At 48.8% G+C, this 27,997-nt stretch overlaps 4 protein-coding genes across 4 annotated transcripts in view; 2 read left to right on the forward strand and 2 right to left on the reverse strand.

Moving 5' to 3' along the window:
• LOC140119781 (uncharacterized) overlaps positions 1 to 23,897 on the reverse strand; it is a 69,223-nt gene extending 45,326 nt beyond the window's left edge. Inside the window, exons 1-2 of the mRNA XM_072139139.1 lie at positions 23,307 to 23,897; positions 22,336 to 22,393 (exon numbers count right to left, since the gene is read on the reverse strand). Of these exons, the coding sequence (XP_071995240.1) occupies positions 22,336 to 22,393; positions 23,307 to 23,897 (649 nt within the window). The remainder of the gene's footprint in view (positions 1 to 22,335; positions 22,394 to 23,306) is intronic.
• LOC140119779 (uncharacterized) overlaps positions 1 to 27,997 on the forward strand; it is a 654,457-nt gene that overhangs the window by 239,425 nt on the left and 387,035 nt on the right. The gene's annotated exons all lie outside the window — the stretch shown is intronic.
• Positions 1 to 27,997, forward strand: part of LOC140119822 (uncharacterized) — a 661,039-nt gene that overhangs the window by 158,646 nt on the left and 474,396 nt on the right. The gene's annotated exons all lie outside the window — the stretch shown is intronic.
• The window catches only part of LOC140119733 (uncharacterized), a 42,776-nt gene continuing 39,630 nt past the window's right edge, over positions 24,852 to 27,997 (reverse strand). Inside the window, exon 10 of the mRNA XM_072139089.1 lies at positions 24,852 to 24,970. The gene's annotated coding sequence lies outside the window, so the exon portion shown is untranslated. The remainder of the gene's footprint in view (positions 24,971 to 27,997) is intronic.

Here is a 27,997-nt window from a genome sequence, read left to right on the forward strand (position 1 = left end):
CACATCCCGAAGCTACGAGACAGATACTACACATCCTGGTTTCACAGCACAAATCCAGCAACCAAATCCAGAGGAGTATCTATTGCGATCCACAGGAGGTTGGCACATGATGTACTGGATACTAAAATTGGTCCTGAGGGAGGTCTTAAAGTGAGGCAGTGGGGGCACCTGATTACCCGAGTCGCCCTCTACCTCCCTAACAAAGGGCAGATTGTGGCCTGCCGTTCAATCCTGGCCAAACTGCAGGACTTTGCAGAGAGGGTAATTGTACTTGGGGGAGACTTCAACTTTATAATGGACCCACACTCGGACTGCTCAAACCCCAGACCCCCTATAGCCCCCTCCCAGATGCATTCCCTCCCCGAGGTGGAGGCATCCCACCTAGCATCCCAATTCCCCTTCAAATGGCAGAGATCACATATTTGTTACTTAGGGTTAGATATCCCGGCAGACCTCTTTCCAACTTTCCAACCTTAACTACAAGACTCTTCTAGACTGTACGATAGGGGACCTGGTCAGATACCGTAATAGCAACCTGTCATGGTTCGGATGGATTAACGTTCTCAAAACGGAAGTAGTGCCCCTATTCCTATACCTATACCAAACACTACCAATCCACCCTCTTGTCTCCTTCTTCACTAGCCTTTGCTAGTAGGACAAGTCGGATCAGCTATGCTACTCTGGCCAGACCTAAATCTGCAGGGGAGGTGGGCCTCCCGGACCCCAAACTATATCACTGAGATACCGTGCTCATGCACCCAACTGGCATCATCACATTGTATCCAAACAGTGGGTGTCCTTAGAGCCCTGGCTGCAGCCGGCCAAACAGCCTAGGGGTTCACACACTCTCTCTTCTCCCTATATTTCTTTCATGAGTGGGACAGATTGGTTTCCCGGGACTCCCTGGGCAGACTGAAGGGCCCTCTTACCCCCTTATTTAACAACCCAGCTTTTCCCCCAGGAATTGGGATGAGGAGATTCCTATGCTTGGAGAAAGAAGCAGATCCGTACGTGAGCGGAGATGCCCACCTGGGACAGCTTGCGAAACTCCAGCTTGCGTGACTTCGATTCTAGATTTGAGGCATCCCATACTGTCCTAGAGGCCCTCCTGCACACGTGCTATCCCAACTGTATGATATCCTACTCACTGAATCCTCTCGGGGAAACCCAGGGTTTGTGGCGGGCTGGGAGAGTGTCACGTGCACCCCCGCGATCCATACCACGGATCCTGGGTGCACCCGTGCTCCTCTCCGCTGCCCCAGCCCCGCTCCTGCTACCGTGGACTTACCTCTCAACGCAAGTCCTCCTCTCTGGCTGCCGCAGGTTTCTTCTTTGTCACGAAGAAGGACGGCTCCTCAGACTGCTTGTGACCTTTAGATAGGCTTGGGAAGTGTCTGAACTGCCCGATTCTTTCTATGAAGCCACCATAGTGGTCATACACAAACAGAGTAAACCTCCTTACATGTGCAGCTCATACCGGCCTAAACCTAGATGCAAAGATACTGGCTAAAGTGCTAGCGATACACATAAGGGCAGTCATACTATCCGTTGTCTCTGTAGATCAGTCTGGCTTTATGCCTGGGAAATATATATTAACCTGGGGAGACTATTTACCAACCTTCAGATACCTTGCGATAATAGAGGACAGAGGGTTATTGCCTCCCTAGATAATAAAAAAGCATTTGACGCAGTTGAGTGGGATTTCATGAGAGAGGTGCTTGATAGACTGGGGTTTCCACTTGGGTTTGTCAAGTGGCTCCGGCTCCTCTATTACAGGCCTAGAGCACGAGTGTGGGTTAAAGGGTACCTCTCTGAATATTTCCGGCTGGGGAGGGGGACTAGGCAAGGTTGCCCACTTTCTCCATTGCTTTTTGCACTGGTGCTGGAGCCTCTGTCTGCCCTGATAAATAGTAGCACAGCAATTGAGGGGTGGAGTATTGCTGGCATTACTGAAAAATTGTCTCTCTATGCAGATGATCTGCTGGTCTACCTGGCCGACCCAGACTTATTGTCAGTGGTGGATGAGTTTGGGGGGGGGGGGTTCATGGCTAAAGGTTAACTGGCACAAACCACTTCTCCTTATGGTGGATGAATTTGACCTGCATTTAATTTCACAGGCCTCAGGTCTGATGGTGGTTGATCAATTTGTTTATCTGGCTTAAAGCATGGGAGAATCTGTCTCTAGTCGGTAGAGTTAATATTTTTAAGATGGTCCTGATAAGCTCCTAACCCCATTTCTATGGGGGAATGGTCCACGAGAATTGCAAGGGAAACCCTGAAGGCCCCGACGGATAGAGGAGGGTTGGCTTTACACCATATACAGAATTACTACCAGGCAGTACAATTGACATATGCAATGTGGTGGATAAAGGCAGATTCCAACAACCAAGCTGTAGTCCTAAAGGGGCACTTATGGGCTCGTATGAAGCACCGACCAACTTTGTTTACAGGGGAGGAAAGGTCCATGGGCATTACTATACTTCAAATAAAGTGGCAACCGGGACAATATGGAACAGAATAGTAGATTATCGGGGGGATGACTCTAGGGCCTGGTCTCCAGTTACTCCCTTGTGGTGTAACCCCTTTTTACCCAAGATGAAATCTATTCCAGACTTTGAATTTTGAGCACATAAGGTGATTAAATATTTAACTCACTTGTCCCAGAATGGGTCTCTCAGAACTTTTGCATCCCTTAGCCAAGAATTTAATTTAGCTTCAATGGCCTTCTATAGATATTTGCAATTGCGCCATGCACTGGGGGTCCAATTTTGGAGGGAGGATCTAAAGCTTGAGCACAGTCCAATGGAGGCAATTGCTAGAACTAAAGACCTTGAAAAACCCACATCCACCTTCTATAAGCAACTGATGGATTCCCAGCCCCCTCCCGTGGTGAAAAGCTTTCATGTTTGGCAAAGAGATATGCCTGATTTAGAGTACCATCATCTTAAAGAAATTACACATAACTGGCGCTCAACAGTTATTAGTGCCCGAGAACAGTTGATACAAGTAAAGTGGTTACACCGAGTGTACTTGACCCCATTGTGCTTGCGTCAGATGCGTAGAATCCCCTCAGATGTGTGTTCTAGGTGCGGGGAGGGTACGGGTACCTTCTTCCACATGGTTTGGGAATGCCCATCCATTCAGGATTATTGCATGGACATTCATTCCTACATTATTGAGCGTCTGGGTCTTCCCGGTGTCTGCTCCCCTCGGGTGTGTCTTCTCGGTCTAGTGGGGGACATTTAAATAAATTTGAGAGGGTTTTGTTCAGATTGCCAATGTTCTATGGCAGGAAGGTTATTTTGCTCCTCCTAAGCTCCCCACGTTAGCCAAATAGATCTCTCTGATAAATATGGAACTTCCAATGTACAAACTCACCTACACAGCCCAGACTACTTCAGGAGGGGGGGGAGGAATAGCTCCGTCTGTATGAGGTGTGAATGGTTGGATGAATGTGTGTTTCCCGCCTTGGGTAGGGGGTGCCTCCTGTAAGGCAACTACCTCTAGCCTGTTGCCTCACTGGCTGATGCAATTGTCTCACATTGATATTTTCACACTGATAGCCTAAATTGCCACGACTGTACCTTGTACTTTCCTAAGGCGGATGTTTGAATTTGTGCACCGTTTGTATTTTTAAAAATGAAAAATAAAGTCTTTAAAAACAAACAAAACTTTTCATCTTGAGGTGGATGCGTCCTCCGTAGGAGCTGGAGCGGTGCTTACCCAAAAATGGCCCAAAGGCCAAACTTCCACATGCAGCCTCCTTTCCAAGACCTTTTCTCCAGCTGAAAGAAATTATTCGATTGGAGACAAAGAGCTGTTGGCCATCAAACTTGGTCTGGAAGATTGGCAGTATCTTCTGGAAGGTGCTCTGCATCCCGTTAGTGTGTACACTGACCACAAGAACTTGCTGTACCACCAGACAGCCCAGCGCCAGAATTCCAGGCAAGCCCAGTGGTCATTGTTCTTCTCCCGCTTTGACCTGCTGATTCATTTTCGTCCGGCGGACAAGAATGTCAAGGATGATGCCGGATGTTGTTGGAGAAGAATTGGTTCCTCGTCACATAATTTCTCCTGACCAGCTTGTTATTGCAGCTCCGGTGGATCTTGGGCAGCTACCTCCCGGCAAGACATGTGTTAGACCTGCTCTCTGGAAGAGGATTTTGTCTTGGGGGCATTTTTCTCGTGTGGCTGGGCACCCTGGGGTGAAACGCACTCCCGCTACTCCTGGTGGCTAGACCTGGTCAAAGAGGTCCGGGAGTTTGTGGGATCCTCCCCCTCCTGTGCCCGCAACAAAGTCTCTCGTCTCAAACCAGCTGGACTGTTACTTCCGTTGCCAATACCCAGTCGTCCGGGGTCCCACGTGGCAATGGATTTTGTCGCCTATCTGCCTGTCTCCTCTGCCACTACTGCCATCTAAGTGTTGATGGACCGGTTTTGCAAAATGTCCCATTTTGTTTCCCTTCCAGGTCTTCCATCTTCCCCACGGCTTGTCAGTTTGTTCTATAAACATATCTTCCAGCTGCATGGTCTTCCGCTACACATCATGTCCAATCGAGGAGTCCACTTTGTGTCCAAATTCTGGTGTTCCTTGTGTAACCAGCTGCAGGCCAGGATTTTTCTTCTGCCTCAGTCGAATAGGCAAGTAGAGAGGGTGACACAGACTTTGGGCTGCTACCTCCACCACTTTGTCTCAGCCCATCAAGACAACTGGGCTGACCTACTACATTGGGATGAGTTCTCCTACAATCCCCTGGACTCGGGGTCCACCTCCTCCTCTGAATTTCCATCTGTGGGCATGGCCCCATCCGTCGGTAGCTCTAGGCGCAGCAGCAGTGCTGTCGCTAAGCGACAGCGAGCGGTGCTCAAACTGCTGAGCCTAGGCAATAAAAGGCACACCGCCCAAGAGCTATTACAGGGAATCACGCCGCAGACCGATCTGTGGCTGGCACCGCTGAACCTGAAGCCAGGCATGGTTGTGTGTGACAACAGCCGTAACCTGGTGGCGGCTCTGCAACTTGGCAGACTGACACATGTGCCATGCCTGGCCCATTTGTTCAATCTAATAGTTCAGCGGTTCCTCAAGACATACCCCAATATGTCTGATTTGCTCACGAAGGTGCGCCGCATCTGTGCGCATTTCAGAAAGTCGACCACAGAGGCTGCCACTCTCAGAGCAGCGCTGCCTCCAACTGCCCGCTCACTGACTGTTGTGCGACGTGCCCACAAGATGGAATTCCACATTAACCATGTTATCCAGAGTTTACCAGCAGCGCAGAGCGATTGTAAACTGCCAAATGTCAACTTCCACCAGAACTGCTACTCAGGTCAGTCAGCTTCCTCAAGTCTACAATGAGGAGTGGACGTGGATGTCTGATATCTGTCAGGTGCTGAGTAACTTTGAGGAGTCAACACAGATGGTCAGTGGCGATGCCGCCATCATCAGCCTCACCATCCCGGTGCTTGGCCTGTTGAAAAACTCTCTGGTCAGCATGAAGTCGGAAGTTTTGCGCTCGTCACAAGAGACAGGGGAAGAAGATTCCCTTGTTGATAGCCAAAGCACCCTCAGGTCTGTTTCTCAGAATGTATTGGAGGAGGAAGAGGAATGTTGGCGAGACAGAAGAGGGGACCATTGCTCAGTCCTTAACTGTTCAGCGTGTATGGGCAGAAGAAGAGGAGTTGGAGGAGGAGGAGGAAATGGAGAGTCAGGCCAGTGGGGGGAGTGAATTCCTGCGCGTTGGGACTTTGGCGCATATGGCAGATTTCATGCTAGGCTGTCTATCCTGTAACCCTCGCGTTCAAAGAATTTTTTCCAGCACCGATTACTGGGTATTCACTCTCCTGGACCCACGCTACAAGCAAAATCTTTCCACTCTCATCCCTGTAGAGGAAAGGAGTGCGAGAATGCATGAATACCAGCAGGCCCTGGTGCACAAGCTGAAACAATCTTTCCCATCTGACACCGCTAGCGGCAGAGGGCGTACTTCTGCAGGACAAGTAGCGAGGGAGAGTAGGCGAGCAGGCAGCTTGTCCAGCACAGGCAGGGGTACGCTTTTCAAGGCCTTTGCCAGTTTTATGTCACCCCAGCAAGACACTGTCACAGTCTCGGCAGAGTAAGGGTGATCTTTACAGTAATATGGTGAGGGAGTATGTAGCTGACGATACCATCGTCTTAAATGATCACACAGCTCCCTACAACTACTGGACATCTGGCCCCAACTGGCGCTGTACGCCTTGGAGGTTCTTGCCTGCTCTGCCGCTAGCGTGTTGTCAGAGCGGGTTTTCAGTGCAGCTGGTGGCATCTTCACCGATAAGTGTACAAGCCTGTCGACTGACAGGCTGACTCTTATCAAGATGAATAAAGCCTGGATTTCTCATGATTTCCATTCTCCACCAGGTGAAAGCAGCTCAACCTGAATAATTCTCATGTATGCACTCCTCCTCCTCATTCTCCTCCTTCTCCTCCTCTTTGTACACTAAAGCAGAGGCAACTGGATATTTTTTGCCAGGGTCAACTGGCTCTAGCTATAGCTGCCTCCACTTTTAGTTTCTATAGCTTTCTCCAAAAGTCGTCTCCGTAGCTGCCTCCACACGTCGTCCTCTTAGCAAATGAGCTGTGTCCGGCGAAATTTTGGGTTGTTTTAATGGCTTCCACATCAAACTTGTTAACTTTGTCGCCACCACGCTGTGTTATCCACAAAATATACAGCCAAAGTTTTATCTATGAAGGATATTATTTCAGCGCTACTTGCGCATCTCTTTACGTTCCCCTCCCCCGCCATAACCAGGCTCCCTCCATACATCGTCCCCTTAGCAAACAAGCTGCGTCAGGCAGAATTTTCGGGTGTTTCACCAGATACGTAATGGAACTCGGCCCATCTGTCGTCGCCATGCTGGAGAGCTGAAGTTTCAATCATAGCGGCACAATATGGATGCCCCATACTGTCGCTCTTAATCATGGAACCATTTCCAAAAAAAAATAGAACCGCTATGCTATTCCATTATTTGTAGATGAAGTAAACGCTTCGGACCCCCAGGTGCATTTTGGGTGGGAAGGAGCCGAGAGGCAGGGGCTTGGACAGGTGAAAGCTCGCCTGGCAGCAGACCGCCATCTCCCATCCCAAGTTCCAACCAACATTGTTTTAACTGCAGCAACTTTAATTTACTACTATAACCTTTTACCTCTAAAATCTATCTTTTCACTCCTCTTTTCTCACCTCCCACGTTCACCTCGGTTGCCATAACCGTCCCCACTGCCTCTACACGTCGTCTCGATAGTTGCCTCCACACGTCGTCCCCTTAGCAATTAGCTGTGTCAGGCTACATTTTCTGGTGTTTTACCGGCTGTGATTTTCTGGTGTTTTACAGTATATGGGTCACTCCTTTTGACAATGGATGCAAAGCTGTATGACTGAGTGTGCGTCCCCCCCCCCACATGCCTCCACATGTCGTCTCCATAGCTGCCTCCACACGTCGTCTCCATAGCAGCCTCCAGACACCGTCTCCATAGCATTCTCCACACTCCGTCTCCATAGCAGCCTCCACACGCCGTCTCCATAGCAGCCTCCACACGCCGTCTCCATAGCAGCCTCCACACTCCGTCTCCATAGCAGCCTCCACACGTCGTCTCCATAGCTGCCTCCACATGTCGTCTCCATAGCTGCCTCCACATGTCGTCTCCATAGCTGCCTCCAAAAGTCGTCTCCATAGCTGCCTCCACATGTTGTCCCCTTAGCAAATGAGCTGTGTCAGGCTACATTTTCGGGTGTTTTGCCTGCTGTGAATTTCTGGTGTTTTATATGGGTCACTCATTTTGACTATGGATGCAAAGCTGTATGACTGAGTGCACGCCCCCCACCCCACATGCCTCCACACGTCTCCATAGCAGCCTCCACACGTCGTATTGATAGCTGCCTCCACGTCGTCTTGATGGCTGCCTCCACATGTCGTCTCCATAGCAGCCTCCACACGTCGTCTCCATAGCAGCCTACACACGTTGTCTCAATAGCTGCCACCACACGTTGTCTCCATAGCTGCCTCCACATGTCGTCTCCATAGCTGCCTCCACAAGCAAATGAGCTGTGCCAGGCTCATTTTTCGGGTGTTTCACCAGATACGTTATGGAACTTGGTCACTCTGTTGCGGCCATACTGTGTTATCGACCATATAACCTTTTGTTCACTTAGGAAATCATTTCAGCGCTTCTTGCTCACCTACTTTGGTTACTCTCTGCCGCCATAACCAGGCCAAATACTGATACGTACAGTGCTACACGTCTTCTCGACAAAAGGAATTTTTTAAATTGGTTTGAAGCCTGAGTCCATTTGGGGTATGTCGCCATGACACTCTCTAGCCTGCCACTGCTGCCTCTGCATGCCGTCCCCTATAGTGTCAGGGTCAATTATTGCATGTTTTAGATGCTATCTAGCCTCATTCGGTCACTCTGTCATGGCCATGCTGCTGCCCATAATTTTGGCATAATGGTGCGATTAAGCAGCCTCAGAGGCATCCATGCATGCTGCCCCTGCTGTTTCCTGTCCATTTCCGTGGTGTTTCCATCCTTTTCTGAGGTTCCCAGGTGTTTGGCCAAGCTTCCCTGTGCAGAGCCTTGGTCCCCTTGAAAAATGCTCGAGTCTCCCATTGACTTCAATGGGGCTCGTTATTTGAAACGAGCACTCGAGTATCGGGAAAAGTTCGTCTCGAATAACGAGTACCCGAGCATTTTAGTGCTCGCTCATCTCTAGTGAGAACACTTACTAGCTACTTCATAAATTTGATTTGCTCGAATTTGGTCCCAACCAGGATTAGCACATGCCCTGGCTGGGTACTCTCCCAGCTGCTTCTCAAGGTTGTGCTGTGGTAGGAAATGTGCTTCCTGCTTTACGGAGTCCTGTGATTTGATTGGTCCTGCAATGTCGATCACTGCCATTGGCCGGTGACAGTGACCACCATTCTAAAATTCGTCAAAAAATAAGCGAACGTAAAATTATGCAAATAGACAGATGGCAAAAGTTTTCTACAGAAAAAAAATTGTGGTATGACTTTTTGTCTAAAAAATAGAACATTTGAAAGTTAGAAAATTGTTTTATTTTTTTTCTCATTTTTCATAAATTATTGAATTTTTACCACAAAAAAAGACTGACCAATCAGCAAAATTATACTAATATAAACTACAATGTGTTGTGGGAATAGCAGTTATAAGCCCTCACTTCCCATGATGCTCTGTGTTCTTTCATGAACTGACTTCAGTAAGAAGTAACACAGAGGTAACTAAAATAATTCGGCAAATCCAAGGAGATTTCGAGAAGTGAATCCCCGGATTTCTGCACAGTCTGTACATGCAGGAATATATAGCGCTAGCATGGCATCTTTCATCACATGGAGGAGTATATAATAATTAGTAGAACCAGAAGTGGAATAGTTACATGAAGCTTTGTGCTGTGTGAACACTAAGGCTTCACAGCTTCCCTGTGGTGTAGATAGTGTCTGGGGAGCAGAAGGCGGGGGAGGGGCTACAGACAGGGGCGCACCTGCCATGAGGCGAGTTGAGACTCTCGCCTCAGGCGGCGCGCCACCTGCTGGACAAGGGGGCGGCGTTGTGTGCACGCCCGCTCGCTTGTGCTTCCGTCTGCCCGCCATGCTGATGCCTATGCCGCTGCCCAGGCTGACAGACCTCCCTCCATGCCGGGTGGCGCATTCTCTTTCCCGCCGCACACATCCCCCTGTCAAAAGTGCAGCGCCACCTGTCCGCTCCGGGCATACCCCCTCGGCTTCCTCTCAGCTCGGCTCCCTCTCCACTCCATCTCCTCTCCGCTCGGCTCCCTCTCCGCTCGGCTCCCTCTCCTCTCCGTTCCCTCTCCTCTCCGCTCGGCTCCCTCTCCGCTCGGCTCCCTCTCCTCTCCGTTCCCTCTCCTCTCCGCTCGGCTCCCTCTCCGCACGGCTCCCTCTCCGCTTTGCTCCATCTCCTTTCCGCTCTGCGCCCTGTCCGCTCCCTCTCCTCTCCGCTCAACTCCCTCTCCGATCCCTCTGTCGCCCCCCCCCCCCGCTCCCTCTCCGCTCTCCCCCGCTCCCTCTCCGCTCTCCCCCGCTCCCTCTCCGCTCTTCCCCGCTCCCTCTCCGTTCTCCCCCGCTCCCTCTCCGTTCTCCCCCGCTCCCTCTCCGCTCTCCCCCGCTCCCTCTCCGCTCTTCCCCGCTCCCTCTCCGCTCTCCTCCCCAACCCCCCCCCCCCCCCCGCGCTCCCCCGCTCTCCCCCGCTCCCCCCCCCCCCTTCGCTCCAGGTGCCCACCCCAAGTGCAGAACAAGGCGGAAGCTTCCTAAAAGAAAAGATAGTAAGTTTATCTGTATATGTATGTGTTTGTGTATATGGATGTGATGTGTGTATGTGTATATGGATGTGATGTGTGTATGTGTATATGGATGTGATGTGTGTATGTGTATATGGATGTGATGTGTGTATATGTGTGTATGTGTATATGGATGTGATGTGTGTATGTGTATATGGATGTGATGTGTGTATGTGTATATGGATGTGATGTGTGTATGTGTATATGGATGTGATGTGTGTATGTGTATATGGATGTGATGTGTGTATGTGTATATGGATGTGATGTGTGTATGTGTATATGGATGTGATGTGTGTATGTGTATATGGATGTGATGTGTGTATGTGTATATGGATGTGATGTGTGTATGTGTATATGGATGTGATGTGTGTATATGGATGTGATGTGTGTATGTGTATATGGATGGTACACTGTATGCATTTTATACTACATGGCAGCATGCTGTATGTATTTTATACTACATGGCAGCATGCTGTATGTATTTTATACTACATTCCGATATGCTGTATGTATTGTATATTACATGGCGGCACACTGTATGCATTTTATACTACATGGTGGCACACTGTATGCATTTTATACTACATGGTGGCACACTGTATGCATTTTATACTACATGGTGGCACACTGTATGCATTTTATACTACATGGTGGCACACTGTATGCATTTTATACTACATGGTGGCACACTGTATGCATTTTATTCTACATGGCGATATGCTGTATGCATTTTATTCTACATGGCGATATGCTGTATGCATTTTATACTACATGGTGGCACACTGTATGCATTTTATTCTACATGGCGGTACGCTGTATGCATTTTATTCTACATGGCGGTATGCTGTATGCATTTTATTCTACATGGCGATATGCTGTATGCATTTTATTCTACATGGCGATATGCTGTATGCATTTTATACTACATGGTTGTACACTGTATGCATTTTATACTACATGAGGGTACTCTCAATGCATTTTATACTACATGGCGTTACGCTGTATGCATTTTATACTACATGGCGGTATAATATATGCATTTTATACTACATGGCGATATGCTATATGCATTTTATACTACACGGTGATATGCTGTATGTATTTTATACTATATTGTGATATGCTGTATGCATTTTATACTACGTGGCATGCTGTATGCATTTTAGAATAAATGGCGGTACGCTGTATGCATTTTATACTACATGGCGGTACACTGTATGCATTTTGCATTGCTTTATTTTCACATCAAACCAATATGATGGATCTGGTCCTGACACTCCCTGATATATTACATATATGGGCGGGGGGGGGGGGGGCGTCTCTCTATAGCTCGCCTCAGGCAGCAGACAGGCTTGGTACACCCCTGGCTACAGAGAAGGGAGATTGCTACTCAAGATGTGTCATACAGAGAGAGACATAGAAAGTTCTGCCGAATCACATACTAGAATGGAGGAGATAAGGGAAATCTACCTCACTATTCTTTACAGGAGACTTATGCATCCACTTATCTGCACAGACGCAAGGCTCTCCTGCTAGCTACACACAGAGAGCATCATGTGACCTCCGCCTCCCTCCAGAGTGAGCAGGGAGCAACCCCTTTCCCTTCCAGCAAACAAAATCCATCTAGTTTCTTGTGTGATTACTCTACGGTCTTTCCAAGATAAGCAGCACCGATAGTGAGGAGGATGGAAAAGAAGCGGCTGGACATCGGTAACGAAGGTATAAGGTAAAGCTGCTCCACATCACAGGAAGAGCTACTGATTTGTGCAAAAATGGTTTTATTAGAGTTTGCGCTTTAAGATTTCATTTACAAAGAAGACGTTTACACATAAAAATGGGTTTTCCTTTCGAGCTTTCAAGGGATCTTCTTCATGTCGGAAACATGTCCTACATTCTGAAATCTTCTTCTCCCCGGGTGATTTATCTGATGAATCATCAGGCTTTCTCTTCTGGTGACATCTTACATGAAAATGGCTTCTCCCCTGTGTGAGTTCTCTGATGTTGAACAAGTTCTGATCTGCAGACGAAACATTTTCCACATTCTGAGCATGAAAACGGCTTCTCCCCTGTGCGAATTTTCTGATGTCGAACAAGCAGTTCTCTGCAGCTGAAACATTTACCACATTCAGTACATGAAAATGGCTTCTCCCCTGTGTGAGTTTTCAAATGTGCCGTAAGACTTCTTTTATATGAAAAACATTTCCCGCATTCTGAACATGGAAACGGCTTCTCCCCTGTGTGAGTTCTCTGATGTCGAATAAGTTGTAATCTGCAGATGAAACATTTGCCACATTCTGAACATGAAAATGGCTTCTCCCCCGTGTGGGTTCTCTGATGTATAAGAAGCCGTGATCTGCAGCTGAAACATTTACCACATTCTGAACATGAAAATGGCTTCTCCCCTGTGTGAGTTTTCAAATGTGCCGTAAGACTGCATTTATGTGAAAAACATTTCCCGCATTCTGAACATGAAAACGGCTTCTCCCCTGTGTGAGTTCTCTGATGTTGAGCAAGACTTGTCTTTTGACTAAAACTTTTCCCACATTCAGTACATGAAAATGGCTTCTCCCCTGTGTGTATTTTCTGATGTATAACAAGACTTGATTTGTGATTAAAACTTTTTCCACATTCAGCACATGAAATTGCCTCTGCATGAGTTTTATAATGTGTTGCAAGATACGACTTATCACTAAAACTCTTTCCACATTTTGAACATTGAAAAGGCTTCTCCCTTATGTGAGTTTTCAAATGTTCCGTAAGAGCACCTTTCTGTGTAAAACATTTCCCGCATACTGAACATGAAAATGGCTTCTCCCCTGTGTGAGTTCTCTGATGTTGAACAAGTTGTGATTTGAAGTTGAAACATTTATCACATTCTGAACATGGAAATGGCTGCTCCCCTGTGTGAGTTTTTAAATGAACCGTAAGACATCTTTCATATGAAAAACATTTCCTGCATACTGAACATGAAAACGGTTTCTCTCCTGTGTGAATTCTCTGATGTAGAACAAGTTGTGATTCGCAGCTAAAACATTTACCGCATTGTGAACATGAAAACGGCTTCTCCCCTGTGTGAATTCTCTGATGTCGAACAAGTTGTGATCTGCAGCTGAAACATTTACCGCATTGTGAACATGAAAACGGCTTCTCCCCTGTGTGAGTTCTCTGATGTAGAACAAGTTGTGATCTGCAGCTGAAACATTTACCGCATTGTGAACATGAAAACGGCTTCTCCCCTGTGTGAATTCTCTGATGTTTAACAAGTTTTGACTTGCAGGGGAAACATTTCCCACATTCTGAACATGGAAATGGCTTCCCCGTTGTGTGAAGCGTCTGATGTTCAACAAGTTTTGACTTCTTGATGAAACATTTTTCACATTTTGAACATTGGAATGGCTTCTCCCCTGTGTGAGTTCTCAAATGTGCCATAAGACCACTTTTCCGTGTAAAACATTTTCCACATTCCGAACATGAAAACGGCTTCTCCCCCGTGTGACTTTTCTGATGTTTAACAAGGCTTGACTTGCGGGAGAAACATTTCCCACATTCTGAACATGGAAATGGCCTCTCCCCTGTGTGACTTTTCTGATGTTTAACAAGGCTTGACTTGCGGGAGAAACATTTCCCACATTCTGAACATGGAAATGGCTTCTCCCCTGTGTGAGACCTCTGATGTTCAACAAGTATTGACTTCTGGATGAAACATTTCCCACATTTTGAACATTGGAATGGCTTCTCCCCTGTGTGAGTTCTCAAATGTACCGTAAGACCACTTTTATATGGAAAACGTTTCCCGCATTCTGAACATGAAAACGGCTTCTCCCCCGTGTGAGACCTCTGATGTTCAACAAGCTTTGACTTGCAGGGGAAACATTTCCCACATTCTGAGCAAGAAAAGGGCGTTTCCCTTGTAAGAAACTTTTCATGTTGTCCTGTTTTGCCAACTTCTGATTCCTTGTCGTCCACTTCATGGCAGGAAGATGAAGGAAGAGGTGGATGGACACTATTCCTCTGGTCTTCACCCGAAAAGAAACAACAATATAAAATAATGTATATCAGTACAACAGCTAAGACGTGTATCAGCGTACAGCCGACAGATCAGAGGCCGGTATAGACATATGTACTACGTCATGTGACTGATGACTGATCACGTGACCATTAGACCCATCAAAACTACAGGTCCAGCCATGATGGTAACACGATCAGGGGCAGATGACACCTTGGTCCTCGGTTACTTTCCAGAATGTTTGAAAGGAAATCTACTTTTGGAAGGATTCCTCATGTTCCTGTCTGGGCAGCAGCTGCATCCCATTTTTCACTAATTCTTGGATCATCTGCTACCGAAATAAAGTTTAATCCCGAAATATGCAAATTAACTTCAAAGGCTACTGGGGTCGTGGAGTAGCCTCAGACAGCACCAGGGGTGAAGGCTACTCCGCAACCCCAGTAGCCACTACAGACCCGGCCCTACACGTGCTTCAGCCCGTTCTTCTTACACAGACAAATGAAAGATACTGCACAAGCCCTCAGGCAGCAGATGTGTCACCGGCAGTGGAGCAGGAGCTACTGCGCTTGTGCAGAACTCAATTGCTGCTGAAGATGCGCTAGAAGAACGGGCTGCAGTGTGTAAAGGCGGGTTTGTAGTGTCTACAGAGGGCAAGGAGTGGTCTTTGCCCCCAGAGATGTCTGCAGCTACTTCACACCCCCAGTTGCCTCTAAAATTAATCCATATATTTGAGGATTAAACTTACTATCAGCAGCAGCTGCATCCAAGAATTGGTGAAAAAAGGAATGCGGCTGCGGCCCGGATGGGGAATATTTCTAAAAGTTGATTCCTTGATGCTAGATTTCCTTTAACAAGTGGAAGTAAATAATGGAATATTTTATATGGAACATTCAAGTTGATAACCTGGTCCCTTCACCACCCCAGGGCAAAATTATTTCCCTGTCATCTCCTCACTACCCAACAATCCAAAATGTCCAAGATACGTTCTACTTTGTTAGAGAACTCCATGCTGAGGACCGATCTGGCAGAAAACAATTCCAGGTCATACTTAACACTTGATAAGTTATCGACATCTCCACCATTAAAGGAGTTGGCGGGGCGTGGCCTGGCTATGCAGGAGTGAGGACGCACTTGTATCGCGCTCCCGCTCCGGACCCTACTACTTACTTGAAGTGTTCCACGGGCATCAGAACAGCACGGAACCATGGGGGTCCGTAAGAAGAAGAGGGGAACGGATGTCCCTCCCGAAACGCCGGTCCTCGCAGCTGTAGCCAAGATGGCCGCCGCGGCCTCACTGCCGGAAACTCCTGCTGCCCCGCAGCACCAAACGGGAGAATCCCCGCCTGTATCACGGCAGGAACCGCTCCTGGGCTCCGCAGCCAGACAGCTCACCAGCCCAGCGGACCCGGCTTCCTGACATCGGGCCGCAGCCATCACAGCCGGACACGGAACACGTGGGGGAGCAGCCGCTATCTTGGGAAGAGGAAGCACGGCAGCGGGGCACTCTGCGACCACCCAGAGAGGGGACACCAGATAACAGGTGTACACCTGTAACAGTGAGTAGCCCACATGGGGGAAACGACCCCTGAAGGGTCAGCAGCCCCCCCGGCCACTGCCACCAGGGTCTCCAAGCGGCCACTGTCGCCACCCGCCACAGATGGAGGGAATGACACAGGGGGGGGGGGGGGCCCAGGGCGCAAGTGGAGTCCCCAGTTTGCCCCTGGGCCACCTTCCCCCTGGCTCCCCTATGCCAGACCTCTCCGGCCCCTCTACCCCAGACGCCTTCCACCCCTCCAGGGACCACTCTCCGGGGACCAGCGCAACATGTTATCCACCCTCATTTGGGGAGTTCTATCCCTCACGGGAAGCTATCTATATGACAAAGGCCATGGCTGACATCAGCGATTTGCGAACACACATTGTTGCTATCCCAACTCGGGACGATATGGAATCTTACGTGAACAGGCTTGAAGCGGCTTACAGAGCGGAATTAGCTACATTGCGTACTGACGTTCAGGTCATTGAGGAGCGTGTATCCGCAACAGAACAAGCCGTCACAATTGCTATTTCCAGGCTTGACCGCCATGAGGAGCTTCTGGCTACTCATTCTTTGCAACTTCAACACCTGACTGATGCCATTGATGATACCGAAAATCGGGGGAGGAGGTATAATATAAGAGTAAGAGGGCTTCCTGAATCCGTTGAACCCCACAACTAGACCTTACCCTCAGGCAATTGTTTAATGAGATTCTGGGGTCCCCCCGACACAAAGCTAGAACTTGACCGGGCGCATAGGTCCCTGGCCCCTAAGCCACCTGACAACGAGAGACCCAGAGATGTGATCTGTAGAGTACACAGGTATCACCTGAAAGACAACATCATGCGGGCAGTGAGAGAAAAAGGTCCACCGAACTTTCAGGGACATACTATCCAACTCCTTCCAGATCTCTCCCGCCTCACCCTGCAAAAACGCAGGGCACTACGGCCACTCCTGGCAATTCTCCAGGAGCGTCAACTACAGTACTCATGGGGCTTTCCATTAAGCCTGCAAATCCGTCAAGCGGGAAGAACCTTCTCTCTTCGTCATCCGGGTGATTTACCAGCTCTCTCTAGGGACCTAGAGTTGCCCCCAATCGTCATCCAAGATTGGCCATCCCTTCCAACCCTCCCACCAGGGGGGAGAGGGGTCCTACCCCCTCGCCCCCAGAGAAACCCTCGTGGACGTTCCGGAGGCCGTCGGGGAAGAAGAGGAGGCCCCCCGGGGCCGGCCCCGCATCCTGAGGGTGTTTGATTGTATTGAATCTTGTAACTGCCTGATAGTCTCCTACACCCCTTCTTGCGGGTCAGTGGGGGAGACCAGCGCTACCATGGCGAAGAGGCTAGGCTCACATGTTTATGTTCATGATTATGAGTGCATATGTTCAATTCGGGTTGCCATTTGCTTAAGCGACTGTTAACTTAATCTAACTTCATTTCATTCCAGTTGCTTCCCTCTTAGGGGTTCCTTCCCAATGTCACTAAGGTTTAACAGTTTTGATGCTTTTGTTCCGATGCCTATGACTTGCATAACTCACCGTGTCTTTTTAGACATACAGTATTACTGGGGTGGGGGTGGGGTCTGGGGGGGAGCCCCCTCACGGAAAGCCCACTACCCACCGGGGTGCCCTTGACTTCGCTGGTCGGAGTTAAAGGTGGATAGACCCTTCTGGTCCTTGACCCCACTAGCGTTTATAGTGTTTAGAGGTACATAGTACCTGACAGTTTGTTTGTTATCATATTGTCTTAATTGTTGTGTCTTTTGTCACACCGTTTGTTAACCACCCCTAGCCTTAATTACCCCTTTTGTGTCTGCCCCCTTAACCTTGTACCCCCTCAATGGCTCCCATAATATGCTACTCTCTCAATGCAAGGGGATTGAATGTCCCTTAAAAACATAGTCAGAAATTATATCTAATGCATAAGCTTAAGGCTGATGTTCTTTTTCTACAGGAGACCCACTTCCGCACCGGCCAGATACCGGGGTTCCGAGACAGATTCTTAACGTCCTGGCACCACAGTACAAACCATGTTTCCAAATCCAGAGGGGTCTCTATTGCGATTCACTGGAGACTGGCTCACGAGGTACTAGATTCAAAAACTGACCATGAGGGCCGTTATCTTTTTCTTAAGGTGAGACTGTGGGGACACCTGATTACCCTGGCCTCTCTTTATCTCCCCAACAAAGGGCAGATTGTGATGTGTAGATGAATCCTGACCAAGCTGCGGGACTTTGCAGAGGGAGTGACTATTCTTGGGGGTGACTTCAACTTCATAATGGACCCACACACAGATAGCTCCACTCCCAGCCCCCCCTCGGCCCCCGCTCAGATGCGCTCCCTACAAAGGGCCTTGCATGACTCGCAGTTGGTGGACGTTTGGCGTATCCTCAACCCACAGGGCCGGGACTATTCATATTTTTCCTTGGCACACCAGTCGTACAGTCGAATCGACATGTTCTGGTTGAGCCATTATGCGTTGGGCTGGCAACCCACAGCCGCCATTGCCCTAGCCCTGTGGTCTGACCACGCTTCGATCTCTATAACCCTGAATGTACCTGGCCCATACTCTACCCCATGGGCTTGGCGATTAAACGACAACTTACTTAAGGAGGCAGTTTGTATGACAGGGGTTAAGCAGTGCATTGCTAATTTCCTCGACACCCATGTAAACGATCACACCCCCCTCCCAATTCAATGGGAAATCCTAAAGGGAGCGATCCGGGGTGAGTTTATCTCACACGGAGTACGCTTAAAGCGAGAGAAAGATGCCAAAATTCAGGACTTTCTCGGTAAAATCCAGGCGCTAGAGACAGCCCACAAGGCAGGTGGCTCACAAGCAGTCCTGAACAAGCTGCTTAATACTAGGGAGGAACTACGAAACATACTTGACCAAAAACACCTAAGGTACAGGGACAGGAATAAAAGATTTTTTTATGAACACTCTAACAAGTGTGGCGGTCCCCTAGCGAGGCTCCTCCACCCTAGGTCAGTTACCACCTATATCCCTAAGGTACAGGATAGAGGGGGGGAGAGATATCCCTCCACAATCTCTGACGTATTCCGCTCCTATTACCAGGAACTTTACAACATCCAGGGCCAGTATAAAGATATGACCCCGGAACAACTCCAGGACAAAATTAACACATACATTACAGACACGGCACTCCCTAGCCTGGGTGATGAGGATAGGGGGGTTCTTGAGGAGGACATTACTGAGCAGGAGCTCTCAGAGGTAATAAAACTGACCGCGACCGGGAAATCCCCGGGTCCCGACGGGTTTACCCCCCGGTTTTTTAAAACCCTCAGACAAGAACTGGTCCCCTTCCTTACCAGGGTCTTCAATGGGATCTCATTGCGCACTCCCTTTACACGCCAATCCCTTAAGGTTAATATCTCCGTTATCCCCAAGCCAGGAAAAGATCATACAGTGTGTGCTAACTATCGCCCCATATCATTGATCAACGTAGATGTAAAGTTGTACTCAAAACTACTGGCTAACCGTCAAGGGACCATTCTTCCCTCCATCATACACAAAGACCAGATGGGCTTCCTCCGCGGGAGGGAGGCCCAGGATAACACCAATAAGACCTTGCTGCTGATATCCCGGGCTAACACTGGCAAACAACTGCTATGCCTGTTGTCAGTAGACGCGGAAAAAGCGTTCGACGGTGTGCACTGGGGTTTCCTCTGGGCGGCCTTAGAGCAAATTGGGGTGGCCCTAGCTTTCTGAGTATGATTAAAGCCCTAGTAAAGCTCAAGTAAGAATAAATGGAACCTCCTCCAAGCCGTTCTTGATTAAAAACGGAACCCGCCAGGGCTGCCCCCTCTCCCCACTATTGTATATCATTGTCATGGAACACCTATCGGTGGCTCTTCGTGGCAACCCCAGTGTGCATGGTCTCCAGGTTGGATCTAAACAATACACGACCGCCATCTATGCGGATGACCTGCTCTTCTATGTGTCACAGCCCCGGGTCTCCCTCCCGTCCATCTTGGAGTTTTCCCGCTTTGGCCTCCTTAGCAACTTCAAGGTTAATCTATCGAAATCAGAAGCCCTGAACATCTCCCTCCCCGAGAGTGAAATATCCCACTTAGCATCCCAATTTCCATTCAAGTGGCAGAGATCTCATATTCGCTACTAAGGAATTGACATCCCAGCAGACCTTTCACGCCTCTACAACCTCAACTATAAAACCCTCCTGGATTGCACATTATGGGACCTGGCCAAATACCGTAGCAGTAGTCTATCATGGTTCGGCTGGATCAATGTCCTGAAAATGGATGTTATGCCCCGGTTCTTATACTTATTTCAAACCCTACCGATACGCCCCCCGGACTCATTCTTTACAAGCCTCAAAGCGGCTTTCCGGAGATTTGTGTGTGTGTGTGGGGGGGGGGGATAGACAAGCAGGATCAGCTACGCCACACTGGCTAGACCCAAAATTGCGGGTGATGTGGGTCTTCCTGACCCCAAACTTTACCACTCTGCATCGTTGCTCATGCGCATAGTAGACTGGCATTATCATAGAGCAACCAAGCAATGGGTGTCTCTGGAAATAGACCTCACTCACCCCCACTTGCGCACAATTCCATGAATAAGGCCGGACCAACGGCCAGAGAGCTTCACACACTCACTCTTTTCCCCATACTTCCTTCGAGAATGGGACAGACTGGCTTCTCGGGACACCCTACTTAGACTACAGGGCCCCCTTACTCCCCTATTTAACAATCCAGCATTCCCCCCAGGGATGGGGAAAGGGAGATTCCTGTGTTGGGAGGCGGGAGCAGATATTCGTATGGGCCAGGTAGTGTCTGGAGATACCCTGCCCTCCTGGGACTCTTTGAGAGCCTCCAACCCAGACATTCCACTATCCTGGCTGGAGTACCAGCAGCTAGCCTCATATGTAAGCTCGGACACCGACTCTAGTTTTGGGGCATCCCTAACCGGGTTTGAGGCACTACTTAGACCTGCATCACCCCCAGCCCACGTCTTGTCTCAGCTATATGCTATACTGCTCGCTGAGTCCTCCCGGGGGAACCCAGGGTTTGTGTCAGTATGGGAGACGGACTTATCAACCACACTCACAGAAGCAGAATGGGACAAAGCCTTGTTTCTCCCATAAACTCCCTCTGCCCTGCAGCGCTCAGGAGAAGAACTATAAGATCTTATCACGCTGGTAAGGTGCCCCCTCACGCTCCATAGGATCTACCCTGGAGTCTCGGAGCTCTGCCGGAGGTGCGGTGCGAAGGTGGGATCCATTCTTCACATATGGTGGAGCTGCTCGATAATACAGGACTTCTGGCGGATGGTGTTTGACACCTATAGCAGAGTGTCTGGTAAGACTATACAATTTAGCCCACAGGTTGCCCTCCTTTCCGTGCTACCGGGCACCATCTCCTCCATTAAAAAAGGACTCCTTCGCCACTTTCTCACGGCGGCAAGGACAGTGATCCCTCGACACTGGAAGAGCCCTCATCCACCCACGGTTGTGGAGTGGATACAGGAGCTCCGCTACATACAGAGGATGGAGGAGCTGGTGGCCGAGGACATGCCCGATCCGATTAAGATAGCCACTGTGTGGACCCCTTGGGAGGAATTCCAGCTAACCCCAGCCTTTCAGGATCCCTTTTCTTGAAATAATAAGGTCTCTACTTGAATTTGTAACCTTTCAGGACCCTTGCATTGCAAATAGGCGATATGCCTGTAGTGTACAACCATAACATGACACAGAAGCCATCCCTAACCCCAGACCCCTCCCCGTCTCCCTGCCCAGCCATTCCCTTCTCGTCTATGTCTTGTACTGTCTACCCTCTGTTCGTATTTTTGTCTTGTTCTATCATTGAAAAGGACCCCCACAGCCGGTACTTTACAATCTATTCCTCAGTATTCCACAGTCTGCTGCCACGTCACTGTATGACATGATGTTGTATGTATATTAATGCTGGGGTCCTTCGAGACCACCCTTCCTGCCTTGGAAATTCTGTTCGCAATTGTTACTCTTTTTTCACCAATAAATGCTGATTGAACATAAAGGAGTTGGCCACTTTTCAATAAATCTCTCCTGTGAGAGCCTCAGCCTTTCCCTGTTCTGAGTACGGTGCACCCTGCATATATACACAGCTTCAGTCTGTGGTCCAGGTTGTCCATGTGACGTCACGCCCTCTCTCTAACAGTCCATCCGTAATAACAGAGACAGCAAGAGGGAGGGAGCAGGATGAGTCATTCCTACTGCTACAGCTCCACCTATTCTGCAGAGTATAAAAAAGCATAGAGTTCAGGACAAAAGTAAGTAGCAGGACTGCTGAATCAATTGAAGAACATTCAGGGATTATCTACAAGGCAGTAAAGACAATTTATGTAAAATAGTGGCTAATCCCTTTAAGATGTAATTTCCTCCTGCAACGTAAAAGGGAAGAAGAACCCACAAGATACATGAAAGGCTCTTACCCTCCTCTGTCACTGATGAGGAGATTTCCTCTCCGCTCCTCCTTCCACCACAACTTTCCTGTAAAAGATAAGGTAAGTGCCAATGTGTCTTAGAGGTAGAAGGGTCTCCTCCAGTTATGATTAGACAGGATCAATATCATTATCCAGAATCCCTACACATTAACATAAAGATTTTTGGAATTTTGCTGCATAAATTGATTTTAGTTGATCCTGAGGGACATCACTGCTTTCATAATAAAACACCTTCATTTTCATTTGTGTGTAAAGAAGAAAATAGTAACACTTAAAGTCACATAGCAAAGATGACTTATTCTTTCATCAAAACTGTCAAAAAGACGACAGAAACAAGTCTATGTGATTAATAACATTCATAAAACACAGCAGCATAGAGCGGGACGTTGTGCACTGGAGACGTTTTGTCCCAAGGTCCCAGAAGTGGGTTTGATTGTTATATTCATAGTCTAGGACAGTGATGGCTAACCTATGGCACTGGTGCCGGAGGTGGCACTCAGAGCCCTTTCTGTGGGCACTCAGGCCATCACCAGAGATGACTCCAGGTATCTTCCTGCAGTCCCAGACAGCCCAGGACTTGCTGTGCAAAGAGGTATTTTAAAGTGACAGCTCGACCTGGGACTATTTTCTGCTTTATTGGTGCCTCAGGTGCTGGTATCAATGAAAGCTGTGACAGAGAAGGGAGTATAAATCACAAATGAAATTTCTGTGTTGGCACTTTGCAATAAATAAGCGGGTCTTTGTTGTAGTTGGGGCACTCGGTCTCTAAAAGGTTCGCCATCACTGGTCTAGGACAAATATTTGGGTAAATCGCAGTGTAGAAGAAGGGACTCAGACCATCTGAGGCTCAACCTGTCACACTCACCAGTGACCACATAGACACACTCTCCGCTGAAGGTAAGTAGAAGCTCCATAACATCAATCTATAGAGGATTTACAGGAATCTCAGCTCCATCTACCTGATGATCCAGTGGGACATTCTCCTCCGGCTCCTCTTTAATATCTTGGGAATCTTCACGACTGGGACATCTCTCTGGTTCCTCTTTAATATCTCGGGAATCTCCAGCACTGGGACATCTCTCTGGTTCCTGTGTAATATCTCGGGAATCTCCAGGACTGGGACATCTCTCTGGTTTCTGTGTAATATCTCGGGAATCTCCAGGACTGGGACATCTCTCTGGTTCCTGTGTAATATCTCGGGAATCTCCAGGACTGGGACATCTCTCTGGTTCCTGTGTAATATCTTGGGAATCTTCACGACTGGGACATCTCTCTGGTTCCTCTTTAATATCTCGGGAATCTCCAGCACTGGGACATCTCTCTGGTTCCTGTGTAATATCTCGGGAATCTCCAGGACTGGGACATCTCTCTGGTTTCTGTGTAATATCTCGGGAATCTCCAGGACTGGGACATCTCTCTGGTTCCTGTGTAATATCTCGGGAATCTTCAGGACTGGGACATCTCTCTGGTGGATTTCTCTGACTGGATCCATCTATAGGAAATATACACAGTGACTGATACATTGGGGCAGATTTACTTACCTGCCCCATTCGCGATCCAGCGGCGCGTTCTCTGCACAGGATTCGGGTCCGGATGGGATTTATGAAGGTAGTTCCTCCGCCGTCCACCAGGTGGCGCTGCTGCGCTGAAAATCATCTGAACGCACCGGAATACACCGAGCTGGACCAGGTTAAGGTAAGCGCTTCCCAAGCGACACATTTTCGGTTTTTAAATGCGGCGTTTTTTCCGAATACGTCGGGTTTTCGCTCGGCCACGCCCCCCGATTTCCGTCGCGCGCATGCCGGCGCCGATGCGCCACAATCCGATCGCGTGCGCCAAAATCCCGGGGCAATTCAGGTACAATCGGCGCAAATCGGAAATTTTCGGGTAACACGTCGGGAAAACGCGAATCGGGCCCTTAGTAAATGAGCCCCATTGTCTATATGTGATGATGAGATGATGGAGGAGTCTAGGTGACCTCACACCTGCTCTGTCCTCTATAATCAGGAAGGTCTCCTCTTACCTGGTGATGTGAGGGGCTGGTGGTCCTCCATCATGATGTCCTTGTACTGGTCCTTGTGTCCTTCTATATACTCCCACTCCTCCATGGAGAAATAGACAGTGACGTCCTGACACCTTATAGGAACCTGGCACCCACAATGACACAGTCATCACCCAGACCCCTCCCTTGTGTTATTGTACAATGTCCCAGCATTCCCGGCAGCGCTCACCTCTCCGCTCAGCAGCTCAGTGATCCCGGAGGTAAGTTCTAGGATCTTCTGCTCATGTATCAGTGAATGAGGTGGAGGCTCGGTGATGGGGCTCTGGGTCCATCCTCCTGACACACGGGGGGTCACACACTCACCAGACGACTTCTTCACTACTGTGTAATCCTGTGTATGGGGAGACACTGATCACTACATAGATCCTAAGAATCCTTCACCTCTCCAGTCATTTCCCGCTGTTATTCCTAGAGATAAGAGCCGTGTCCTGGGAGACTCTCACCTCTCCGGTTATCAAGGAGATCATCTCCAGGGTGAGCTCCAGGATCCTGGCAGATATGTAGTTGCTGTCTGTCTCCATCCTCACTGGGTCTATGATCATTCTCTTGTTTATAAGAAACCTGAGAAAAACAAGTATGAAATGATCTAGTAGCCAGTATATTACATATAGTATATAGTATAATCATATATCAGCATCTAGGTGTAATGTTTCTGACCACGTTACATCATATCCCACCTACACAGCTTCATCACCGGTCACTGCTGGGTCTCTCTCCATGTACAGAGGCCGGTGGTGCACATCAGACACCAGTAACGCACTACACATCCCGGATTTCTGCAATCTAATCCGTAGTCCCTGTCCCATATCTCCCGGCCACCTCCTCTGATCACTTACCTCTTATCTCCTCCACTCTATCCCCTAGTCATGTGACCTTGGGAGTGTGAGGTCACTGTACGGGCAGCGGCAGGGTGTATATGTGCATAGAGGAGGACTGGTGGATGAAGGACTTGTGATGATGTCATAGATCAAGTGATCAGTGTAGGAGGGCACTGGTATGAGGGGGAGGTGTCTGCTTCCAGATTCCTCCATCATGGAGAGTGATATAGAGGAGGATAACAGCCTCTGCCCTCAGTGTCTCTATAGCATCAGTGACCCCATCCCCAAACCTCTCATGCAGTCTGTAACACCCCTGCTAATACATAGGCAGGCTGGTAGTTGTGGAGAACGCCCTCTCCAGGTCAGGAAGTGTCAGAGGGAGTCATGAACCCCTTAGAAGTTTCTAGCACTGGGTCAGTGTGTAATAGCAGCTGTAGATTCTGCCTGAACAGCCAATAGTTAAGTGGGTGTAAGTTATTGACCAATGATGTGGCTATATTGTAAACTGGAGTGTGATTGGAGAGGCGCTACCACCTGACCAGGAGAATAAAACCCCCGGGCAGGGGGAGCACAGGCCTCTTAGACCTCATGGCTTTTCCACAGAGCAAAGAGTCAGATCTGAGTGAAGAGAGAGAGGCAGTGTTCAGCCACCATTAGTGCTGCTCACAGCAACCATTCCCAGGACACTGAGTCAGGAGACTAATCCAGAGCTGCAGCTTCCACTGTTTGGACACCGCTCCATCTCAATCATCCCAGCCTGCATCTACTACCAGGCTGGTGTATTATTCCTGAGGACCACTCTCCATGACCACTCCAGTACCAGAATCCGAAACTGCTGTTAGACTGTTTAGGCCCATTCCTGCTACCTGTTATTCAATAAAGAACCATGAGTTGATTTGCACAACGTTGCCTCCGTCTGATCCCTGGATATGGCTGTTACCACCACGGCCTCCCCCATCCATTACTCACGGACTTATCTTACAGACACTAAGGAGTTGCCCCAGGGAGAACCAGTACATCAGTCTCTCCCTCCATATTTCTTGCAAACACCACCTGCTGGAGACCTGCCAGGCTGTAGGATAGCCCTCCAGTCCCCATACCAAGCACGTGACATCATCACCTAGGCCGCAATCACCAGCCACTCCGGTATTCTGGACCCCAGCCCAAGAAAAGGTTAGCCTCCGGTGGGGGATGTTGCACAGTCCCTCTACCCAGCAGTCCCCATCCCCTCATGTCTCGTGCATTCCCTCTCCCCAGCAGTCCCCATCCCCATTCATCTCGTGCAGTCCCTCTCCCCAGAAGTCCACATCCCCTCACATCTCATGCAGGGAGCCTTTGTCCTAGATAGATTATTCGGGTGACAGGTCCTCTTTAACCCTTTATTATCAACACTTGTGCAACACCTCTGCCCACGTATAGGCAAGGGGGTAGTTGCGAATAAGGCCCTCAACCTGTCAGGATCCATCTGGTGGGCCTGATCAACTCACCCAAGGGATAATGCAGGGAGAAATCAGGTAATCTGCAGATGTAGCCTCTGCCTAGACAGGCAATAGTTAAATCAGTGTAAGATGTTATCCAATCAGTTGGCTGTATTGTAAACTGGAGTGTGATTGGAGAGGTGCTGCCACCTGACCAGGGGAGCACATGGTCATAATCCAGTTTTAGCTGATTTAGTCCAAACCTCATGCTCCTTCTCAGGAGTCTGTCTGCTCTTTACCACAAGGTCTTTTAGCACATGGGCAGAGTGAACAGAGTCAGTGCACAGTACACCTTCAGTGCTTTCACAGAAACCAATCCTAGGAACAGAGTCAGGAGACTCTAATCAAGAGCTGCATCTTATAGACCAGTGATGGCTAACCTTTAAGAGCTGGAGTGCCCAAACTTCAACTTAAAGCCACTTATTTATTACAAAGTGCCAGCACAGCAATTTAAGCAGTAATTTTTTTCTCCTTTTTCTTTGACAATTTTCAATCGTTCAGCCTCCTAAGGACACCAACGCAGTTGAAAGGAGGAGAGCAAATTTGTCTATCATTGTAGGAAGATTCTCCAGGAAGATTCTTTGAGTCCTGTCTGGTGAACTTCATTCTGGGATGATGGCCTGGGTGCCCACACAGAGAGCTCCGAGTGCCGCCTCTGGCACCAGTGCCATAGGTTCGCCACCACTGTTATAGACACTCAGGGGTTGCCCCAGGGAGAACCAGTACCTCAGCCTCTCCCTCCATATTCTTGCTCACACCACCTGCCAGGCTGTAGGACAGCCTTTTGGTCCCCATACCAAGCACCGTGACCACAGCATGCCTAGGCCACAACCGCCAGCCACTCCGGTATTCTGGGCTCCGGCTGCCTCCAGTCCCCAGTGGGGGATGTTGCACTTGTTTTCAGCTTAAAGGGTTTTTCCCACAAATACAAGTCCTGTGGAAAGGCCTAACTTGCTGATCAGTGGGGGTCTCAGTGCTGTAAAATCTAGATAGCTTTTGCCATGGTTTGTATGGTTAAGTTCCATTTGGCCTCAGTTCTTGGACATACCCTTTTGGATTCAGGTTCTGCTGCAAACTCCATTGATTCTGATTTTCTGCTGTTCCCTTCCCACAAACGGGTCAAATTCTGCACTCCGCAGATTAAACTAGTAGTTGGAGACATTCATGAAGAAATGCGTTATTTCTTACTCGTGAAAAATGTAACCATAAACGTGGTTCTGGGATTGCCCTGGTTACAGACACACAACCCGGTAATAAACTGGGAAACCTTAGAGTTGGTCAGATGGGGTCCC

The sequence above is a fragment of the Engystomops pustulosus genome, chromosome 2, assembly GCF_040894005.1.
Source record: "Engystomops pustulosus chromosome 2, aEngPut4.maternal, whole genome shotgun sequence".
In the NCBI taxonomy this organism is placed as follows: domain Eukaryota; kingdom Metazoa; phylum Chordata; class Amphibia; order Anura; family Leptodactylidae; genus Engystomops; species Engystomops pustulosus.